Raw genomic sequence first — 9523 nt, forward strand, 5'->3', positions numbered from 1 at the left:
CTGAGCAATCTTACCTTGAAGGCTGTGTCCAGTTCTAGGCTCCTGAATTGCAGAGAGCTGTTGAGGTGCTGGAAGGTGTGGAGAGAAGGGCAGCAAGGCTGGGGAGGGGCCTGGAGCACAGCCCTGTGAGGAGAGGCTGAGGGAGCTGGGGGGGTGCAGCCTGCAGCAGAGGAGGCTCAGGGCAGAGCTCGTTGCTGTCTGCAGCTGCCTGCAGGGAGGCTGTAGCCAGGTGGGGTTGGGCTCTGCTGCCAGGCAGCCAGCACCAGAAGAAGGGGACACAGCCTCAAGCTGTGCCAGGGCAGGTTGAGGCTGGCTGTGAGGAGGAAGTTGTTGTCAGAGAGAGTGATTGGCATTGGAATGGGCTGCCCAGGGAGGTGGTGGAGTGGCCGTGGCTGGAGGTGTTGCAGCCAAGCCTGGCTGGGGCACTTAGTGCCATGGTCTGGTTGGTTGGGCAGGGCTGGGTGCTAGGTTGGGCTGGCTGAGCTTGGAGCTCTCTGCCAACCTGCTTGGTTCTATGATCTTTAAGGTCCCTTCCAAGGTTACCAAAGGAGTCAAAAACTCTGTTGAGGCTAAGTTGTAAGAACAGATGATCTTCATTAAAGTTTCTTCAAGCAATATGTGGTTTCCTCACGTCACAGCTTTTTGTACTGCTGTCTTCATGAGCAGAAATGTTCTGCACTGATAATGTCATCATATTCACAATGTCCTTTCTGGGAGGTTCTTCCAAGTCTGTTTCTAGTGCTCCTACTTCTGCCAGTTTCCATTCAAGCTCTGTAAAAAGACAAGTCACAATTTATTCTGGTAATGGCAATAGATTCCCACTTGAAAAAGGAAAAGGACTTTGGTTAAGGAGCAGGACAACCATCACAAAGCCCAGGGCCACCCCTGACACAACCCAGCGTGACCCCAGCAGAACTGTTCATGGGGACACTGCAAAGTGTCCAGTGTCACCCAGGACTTAGCACAGAATTGCATATACTGATCCCTTGTTCTTTTTGTCATCTTTTCATTTTCTACAGAACTAAAACTCCTTTTCTACCTTTACAGCATCATAGACTGTTAGGGATTGGAAGGGACCTCCAGAGATCATCCACTCCAACCCCCTTGCCAGAGCAGCAGCACCCAGGGCAGGGCACACAGGAACACAGCCAGGGGGGTTGGAAAGTCTCCAGAGCAGGAGACTCCACAGCCTCTCTGGGCAGCCTGCTCCAGGGCTCTAGCACCCTCACAGGGACAAAGTTTCCCCTCCTCTTCCCCTGGCACCTCCTCTGCTGCAGCTTGCCCCCAGTGCCCCTTGTGCTGCCCTTGGCCAGCCCTGGGCAGAGCCTGGCTGCGTCCTGCCCACACTGCCCTGCACAGCTTGAGCACAGCACTGAGGGCAGCCCTCAGGCTGCTCTGCTGCCAGCTGCCAGCCTCAGCTGCCTCAGCCTGGCCCCACAGGAGATGTTCACTGCAGCAGCTCTGTGGCTCTGTGCTGGACTATCTCAAGCAGTTCCCTGCCCGTGCCCTGTGTAACCCAGAACTGGACACAATATTCCAGCTGCAGCCTCAGCAAGGCACAGCAGAGGGGCAGAACCTCTTGACCTACTTGCTGCATTCCTTCTAATCCACCCCAGGATGCCCTTGGCCTTCTTGGGCACAAGGGCACATTGCTGGCTCATGGGCATCCTGTTGCCCACCAAGACTCCCAGGCCACAGAGTCACAGAATCAACCAGGTTGGAAAAGACTTCTGTGATCGAGTCCAACCTATCCCCTAACCCTTCTCATTAACTAACCCCTGGCACTAATAACTCATCCTGACTCCTCTGAAACACCTCCAGGCACGGTGACCCCACAGCCTCCCTGGGCAGCCCATTCCAATGCCAATCACTCTTGCTGGGAAGAACTTCCTAACATCCAGCCTGAACCTGCCCTGCCACAGCTTGAGACTGTGTCCCCTTCTTCTGTTGCTGGCTGCCTGACAGCAGAGCCCAACCCCACCTGGCTACAGCCTCCCTGCAGGCAGCTGCAGGCAGCAATGAGCTCTGCCCTGAGCCTCCTCTTCTCCACATCGTTTTCCCCTGTGCTGCTTTCCCAACAGCTGAGCCTCAACCTATCCTGGTCCATGGGGTTGTTCTTTCCCAGTTGGAAAGAACTTGGCATTGCTGTGTTCCATTCCATTTCTCCCTGAGCCCTGGACAGGCTGGAGAGTTGGGCACTGAACGGGAGCAGAGCCTGAGGGGTGTCAGCCACTGCTGCCAGTTGTGGGCCCTGTGCCTGTTTAGATCCTCAGACCTGATGACTACGAACAACATAAAACTGTCTCTAAAGTGAACTACTTAAAACACTCTCATACCTTCCACTTTGAGATCTCTTCCCCCACACTCAGCTGCTCCAACGAACCTGCCTTTCAGTTCACCAGTTTTGTATACCAGTATTGTAGGCAAACATCTGTCCTGGTAATTCTGAATGCAGCTGTTTGCAAGGGCTTTGAGGAACTTGGCCTCTGGAAACTTTCTGGCTAGCAGGCTGAGGTGCTCATTAACCAGTAAACACATGGGGACACTAGGGGAGAAGAAGGAAGTGTAAGTGACCTGTAAAAGAACCATGAGAGACAAAGTCTTTGAGGAACACATGCACGTTTGGCTACAGTCTGCTTCTCGTTGAAGGATTGCTCCTTTAGCTTCTCCTAAGAGCAGTGTGGTTCCAAGACCTGTCCAAACAAAAACACTTGACAGGCACAGGCTAGAACACAGCTCAGGCTTTGTCCCTCGATTTTGCTCTCCAGTAGGATTTTAAAGCTCATTTACTGTAGAATTTAAATGAGATCACAGAACCAAGCAGGTTGGCAGAGAGCTCCAAGCTCAGACAGCCCAACCTAGCACCCAGCCCTGCCCAACCAACCAGACCATGGCACTAAGTGCCCCAGCCAGCCTTGGCTTCAACACCTCCAGCCACGGCCACTCCACCACCTCCCTGGGCAGCCCATTCCAATGCCAATCACTCTCTCTGCCAGGAACTTCCTCCTCACATCCAGCCTAGACCTGCCCTGGCACAGCTTGAGGCTGTGTCCCCTTGTTCTGTTGCTGGCTGCCTGGCAGCAGAGCCCAACCCCACCTGGCTCCAGCCTCCCTGCAGGCAGCTGCAGGCAGCAATGAGCTCTGCCCTGAGCCTCCTCTGCTGCAGGCTGCACCCCCCCAGCTCCCTCAGCCTCTCCTCAGTGGGCTGTGCTCCAGGCCCCTCCCCAGCCTTGCTGCCCTTCTCTGGACATGTTCCACTATCTCAACATCTCTCTTGAATGGAGGAGCCCAGAACTGGGCGCAGCGCTCAAGGGGTGGCCTGACCGGTGTTGAGTACCACCACCAGAGTCCTGTTGGTTCCTTTCATAGCTACTGCTTCCAAAGCAATCGCTCCACAAGCCTCGGTTTAAGCAAACGAAGTCATTTCTGGTGCCGCTTTCAGGACCCTCCCGCAAGGCACAGAAGCCGAAGCAGCTGCGTCCAGCCTATGGGCCCGTGGCCGGGTCCTGCGGCGCCCTCTGGCGGACACGGGCGGGTGACGCAGCCTCGGTAACAGTCGCAAGAGACTTCCGAGGTCTCCTGTTCATTCCCAAGGAGTTAGGAGTTTCCTCACAGACTCCTACAGTATGGAATTATAGAATCACTAGGGCTGGAAAAGACCTTTCATATCATCCACTCCATCCATAATCCAACTACCATGGCACTAAAACGTGCCCTGAAGCTCCACAGCTTCCTGAACACCTTTAGGGATGGTGACTCCACCAGCTCCCTGGGCAGCCTGTTCCAGCCCCTCACCACTCTCTCACTAAGGAAGTTTTTCCTTGTGTCCAACCAAACCTTGCCCTGACACAACTCAAACCCATTGCCTCTCATCCTATCTATGGTTACTTGGGAGGAAAGGCCAACACCAGCCTCACTCCAGCCTTTCAGGTAGCTGCAGAGCAGTGAGAGGTCTCCTCAGCCTTCTCTTCTCAGATTAAGCACCCCCAGCTGCTTCACATATGATGGCCTCCAAACCCCTCCCCAGCCTCACTGCTCTCCTCTGGACACCCTCCAGCCCCTCAATCTTTCCTCTGCTGTGGAGCCCAGAACTGAACCCAGCCCTCAAGCTGTGGCCTCATCAGGGCCAAGTGCAGGGGCACCTGCTCCTGCCTGCTGGGCACACTGGTTTTGTTCTCTTAAAGGGCTTCTCCAACCTCAGTGCTTCTATGCATGGAAAGTGAGAAAATCTGCTCTTTTCTTTCTTCAGAGCTCTCCATTTCAATTCTTGTCTTTGGAACAGTTTCATTTGATTCACCTGTTCCTATTGCTCCTGGAAGCAATACTCAGTTCCTGACAATAATCATCAGAGAAGCTTCCTCCCAACAGGCTTAAAAAGAGGGAAAAGAGGAAGCTGGGCCTGAACTAAAGCTGCATTAAGCACTGCACACTAACTCTCAGCACTTCTGAAGAGCCCCTAATGAAGTTGCCAACAGCTGCTGAACTAACCACTGGAGTCCTTTGACATTTTTGCTAGCACTAGGCACGGGCTGGGGAGCCAATAAGCCAACCAAGTCCCCAGCTTCCCTCAGTTCCCATAACAGAGGCTTCTCATGGGCCTTTGAGGTGTTTTGAGCCCAAGGGGAAATGAAGGCAGAGTAATCCTGCTGGAGCCCTCCTGAGAACAGAGCCTGCCAACAAGCCACTCGTAGCAGAGGGGACACCACTTCAGCGACGTGAGAGGGGCAGCAGAGGGCGACAAGCACAGAAAGCAAAGGAAACCTCCCATGTCACTAAATAAAAGTGATTGAGCCACAAGGGACGGACAAATCAAGGAGGCAGGTGCCATGCTCTGTGATTCCACTGCCTCCAAACAATCCATCAGTCACTGGAGTTCATTCTTGCTTTGTAAGGACCAGTTCCATTATCTTTGCTAACTAAGAATGTCATTACCTTGGCTGATAAAGATGAATTACAACCCAAGCATCCTCTGGAGCCTTTGTGACTTCCTGGACATACTGCTCTCCACAAATCTCTCTTAGCTCCCCATGCTTCTGCCTCCTCTGGAGACATTTCCATTCCTCCACACGCTGCTGCCTGTCCAAACAGCAAGCATCTTCAGAGCATTTCACAGTAACACCTGCTGCATTCCCTCAGCTGCTTTGGGAAATGCTTTCAGTAACCCTCTGGAATCATCACAGAATTGGCTCAGCCTGAAGGGAGCTCAGAGCTCATCCCCTCCAACCTCCCCACCATGCCCAGGGACACCCCTCAACTAGACTCAGCTGCTCAAGACCTCATCCAACCTGGCTTTCAACAGCCCCAGGCAGGAGGCAGCCACAAGCAGTGCTGATAGTTACTACTCAACATGAAAGTCATTCATGAAGATAGGGATGTGAAAACAGTAGATGGCAGGCTTCATCTGCAACAGCACTTGCCAGGTAGAGGAGGGAAATCCCTCCCTGAGATGTGCTGAGCTAGAAGCAGCTATTCATTTCACTAACTGGAAGCCACTAGAGAGGTGTCTTTTCCTCCCCCCAGAATTAAGTCACCTGTGTGCAATGTTCTCCTTCGCCAGCAACAAGGCAGGAGAAGTTAGGTTCACAATCCACAGAGTGGCTCAGGCTGGAGGGGAGCTCAGAGCTCATCCCCTCCAACCTCCCCACCATACCCAGGGACACCTCTCAGCTACACTCAGCTGCTCAAGGCCTCATCCAGCCTGGCCTGCAGCACCCCCAGCAAGGAGGCAGCCACAGCCTCCCTGGGCAGCCTGGGACACACTCTCAGCACCCTCACACTCAGCAACTCCTTCCTCAGCTCCACTCTCAGCCTGCTCTGCCTCAGCTCCAAACCATTGCCCCTTGGGCTGTCTCTAGAGCCCCTGATGCAAAGTCCCTCTGCAGCCTTCCTGCAGGCTGCCTTCAGCTCTGGGCAGGCAGCTCTGAGGTGCCCCTGGAGCCTTCTCCCCTGCAGGCTGCACCCCCCCAGCTCCCTGAGGCTGTGCTCACAGCAGAGCTGCTCCAGGCTGAGGAGCAGGCAAGCAGAAGGAACCTTGCTTGTGTGATTCAGGTCATTTAAGAGTGCAAACACACCACCTGAGACACACATTGCCTCCAAACACACTGCAGCTCAGCTGAGGATGCATAACAGCAGTTCCCATAGTGACCCCTTCTATGCTTTTAGACATCCATCTCTCAGGCTAAACAGTCTTGTTCTAACAAAGTGCTGCAGGACAGCAGGCTGTGAAGTGCTTCTCTTTGCACTGGCAGCCAGGCAGGAGCAGGGCAGTGGGGTGAGTGCTGCCCAGCAGTGTGTCTGCTGGCAAATGAAGCCAGGCCCTTGTGTCAGCTGGAAGGCAGCAGCACTGAGAGGAGCCTGCAGTTCTCCTTCAGGAGCAATAGTGGCACCTGCACTGGTGGTCTGGATGGAAGTGTCTGAGCACACCTGTACATTTCAACAGCTTTCCTATCAGCCTCATCAAAGCCATCTTCAGCTTCCTCTAATTCTTCAAGATTCATCCTCTCACAGGGTTTCACTAGAAAGAGCAAACAGAGGAACAGTCACTTCTTGTTGTCCAGAGAGGAGGCAGACATGGAACAAATGGGAGAGAAAAGAAATGTGCTTCTTGCTCAGAGTTGGGATAACTCTGAGGAAGAGAGGGGGAAAGTGGAACTTAGCTTTAGTGGAAAAAAGACACAGCAGGAGGGGATTAGTACCAGGTGCTCAGAATGTGGCTCTTGCTTGTGCTGTCTGGCTCCTGCATGATATGGTGAAAATCAGCTCTACAAGAGGCAGGGCTGGGCAGAGCTCTCAGCAAGCAAGAGATGCTCCCTAGGAACACCTCTCCCTTCTCAAAAGGCAAGAGAAAGAGAGTAAGGGAGAAAGACCTAAGGACTGGAGAAGTAAACTAAAACAGCCTTAGCAAAAATAACAGCAACAAAATGAAGCCCCTACAGGGAAGCACAAAGCTGCTCTCCAGCCCAACCCCCCTCATGGCATTACAGCACCCTCGGCACTCCTGCCGTGGGGAGACTGCAACGAGAGGCAGATAGGAATCAGATCCAGGAGCTTGACCCTGGAACTGCATTCAGGATCTCAAGGATTGGGTCCAAAGGCAGAGCAGACAGCATCCCCCTCGGGTACTGACCACTGAAGGAGAGAACTTGACCCTCATGATGCTTCAGCCTCAGGCTATGACATGTCTCCAATGGAAGAGTTTGTTGGGCAGAGAGGAGTCCTCTCTCCTGTCCTCTCCTCCCCACAGCTGCAGCCTTTTACTCTGCACCCCCAAAGCAGCACAGAAACTCCAGCAGTGGCCTTGGCCTTCAGACCAAGCAAGCCTTGGTACTAACTAGACCCGTGGAGCATTCTGCCTCCTGGAAGCAGGCAGTGGCAGTGAGAACAGGCTGGTGGTGCCACACAGCTGCTGAGGAGAGACTAAGCTGAAGAGTGGAACCACTCAGCAGAGCTGTTTGTCACTGACTCTGCTGTGTGCTTAGTTCTGGATCCTTTTTCAAAGGCCTAAGTGAACACAAGTAAGTACATCATCACTGCACTACTGAAACACCATTTTGTGACCCTGCTGGGGTGCAGTTCTCCCATTGCTTGCCTTCTGCTTCTCTCTGCAAGTACAAAGCCATTTCCTCCTCTTCATCTTCCACTTTTCCTTTGGGAGGAAGAATCCCAAAACGCCTCAGTGTGTCATTCCACTCAGTGTCTTCCCTGGGATCCTGGGTTAGAAACAGGCAACAAAAGCAGATCAACAAATCAGCCTTGTGTGCCCCTTCTGAAACTACAGCCAGTCCCTGTTTCACCTGGGTGTGTGGTGAACAGAAAACCATCACCTACAGGCTGCAATACCTTCATGGCCCTTCTAACCCCCCCGGGGATGGCACTGGCCTTAGGCACCAGAGCACACTGCTGGCTTGTGGTCAAACTTCCATCCACTTGGACCCCCAGGTCCTTCTCCCCACTTCACTGCTCACCAGCAGGTCAGTCCCCAACCTTTACTGATGCATTGTAAAAGAAAAAAGAATTGGATCAAGAATCCTGGATCCCAGGAAAGAGAAGAGATACCAACATGGCCAAGCAGGTGGGCAGGAGAGCAATGGCATCCTGTGCTCAGCTCAGGAGCAGTGTGGGCAGCAGGACAAGGGAGGTTCTTGTGCCCCTGTGCTCAGCTCTGCTCAGGCCACCCCTGGAGTGCTGTGTCCAGTTGTGGGCTCCTGAATTGCAGAGAGATATTGAGGTGCTGGAAGGTGTGGAGAGAAGGGCAGCAAGGCTGGGGAGGGGCCTGGAGCAGAGCCCTGTGAGGAGAGACTACTCTATAGAACAGAATTATAGAAGCAAGCAGGTTGGCAGAGAGCTCCAAGCTCAGCCAGCCCAACCTAGCACCCAGCCCTGCCCAACCAACCAGACCATGGCACTAAGTGCCCCAGCCAGGCTTGGCTGCAACACCTCCAGCCATGGCCACTCCACCACCTCCCTGGGCAGCCCATTCCAATGCCAATCACTCTCTCTGACAACAACTTCCTCCTCACAGCCAGCCTAGACCTGCCCTGGCACAGCTTCAGACTCTGTCCCCTTCTTCTGGTGCTGGCTGCCTGGCAGCAGAGCCCAACCCCACCTGGCTACAGCCTCCCTGCAGGCAGCTGCAGACAGCAATGAGCTCTGCCCTGAGCCTCCTCTGCTGCAGGCTGCACACCCCCAGCTCCCTCAGCCTCTCCTCACAGGGCTCTGCTCCAGGCCCCTCCCCAGCCTTGCTGCCCTTCTCTCCACACCTGCCAGCATCTCAACAAGCTCTCTTGAGCACTCCAGGGGTGGCCTGAGCAGTGCTGAGCACAGGGCCACAAGAACCTCCCTTGTCCTGCTGCCCACACTGCTCCTGAGCCAGCCCAGGATGCCATTGGCTCTGCTGCCCACCTGGGCACTGCTGCCTCCTCTGCAGCTCCTCTCTGCCAGCACCCCCAGCTCCCTCTCTGCCTGGCTGCTCTCAGCCACCCTAACCCCGCGTCCTTGGCGTCCCTGCTCCAATTCGCTCTTGGCCTTCGGCAGTCTCAGCTGCTGCCCGAGTGGGCCAGCTCGGAGCCGCAGGAACCCTCTGTGCCCACCTGCATGGCTGCCCCGGGCGCTGCCGGCGGTGGCGCAGGTCTGGCGGACGGAGCGGACTCTGCTCCGGGAAGTGGCTGCGGTGGGCGCCGCTCGCTCGCCCCTAGAGCGCTGCCGGCGAAACGGAGACGCAGCAAAAAAAACGTTTCAGAAGGCAAAGTTAAAAACAACGAACCCGAACGAGCCGTTAAAGAGGAGGCACCGCCAGGCCGGACCGCTGGCGGCGGTGGCTCGGTGCTGGCGGCGGTAGCGGGCGGCAGCCCTGCCCTGCCCTGCCCTGCCCTGCCCTGCGCTGCCCTGCCCTGCCCTGCCCTGCCCTGCCCTGCGCTGCCCTGCCCTGCCCTGCGGCTCCCCCGGCAGCCGTCGGTTGTGCGGTGTAAGGCAGCGGGCAGGGCAACTTCCAGAACACAATTCCATGCGCTGTGTTATGTGGTTT

General features: G+C 55.0%; 1 protein-coding gene across 1 annotated transcript; it reads right to left on the minus strand.

Moving 5' to 3' along the window:
* Positions 1 to 574: 574 nt before the first annotated feature.
* On the minus strand, positions 575 to 9185 carry PDCL2 (phosducin like 2). Its single transcript, XM_064149432.1, has 6 exons — positions 9090 to 9185; positions 7589 to 7709; positions 6424 to 6514; positions 4933 to 5076; positions 2337 to 2545; positions 575 to 771 (listed from the first exon to the last, which is right to left on the minus strand). Exons 1-6 carry the CDS (start codon positions 9093 to 9095, stop codon positions 608 to 610), a joined length of 735 nt encoding a protein of 244 aa, XP_064005502.1. The 5' UTR covers positions 9096 to 9185; the 3' UTR covers positions 575 to 607.
* Positions 9186 to 9523: the final 338 nt, after the last annotated feature.

This window comes from Pogoniulus pusillus, chromosome 9 (assembly GCF_015220805.1).
Source record: "Pogoniulus pusillus isolate bPogPus1 chromosome 9, bPogPus1.pri, whole genome shotgun sequence".
NCBI lineage: Eukaryota > Metazoa > Chordata > Aves > Piciformes > Lybiidae > Pogoniulus > Pogoniulus pusillus.

Coding starts and splice junctions, on each gene's coding strand:
- PDCL2 (XM_064149432.1), bottom strand. Junction 6,515..7,588: donor CTTGCAGAGAGAAGCAGAAG/GCAAGCAATGGG, acceptor TGCTCTTTCTAG/TGAAACCCTGTGAGAGGATG. Junction 772..2,336: donor AAGAGATCTCAAAGTGGAAG/GTATGAGAGTGT, acceptor GTCTTTTTACAG/AGCTTGAATGGAAACTGGCA.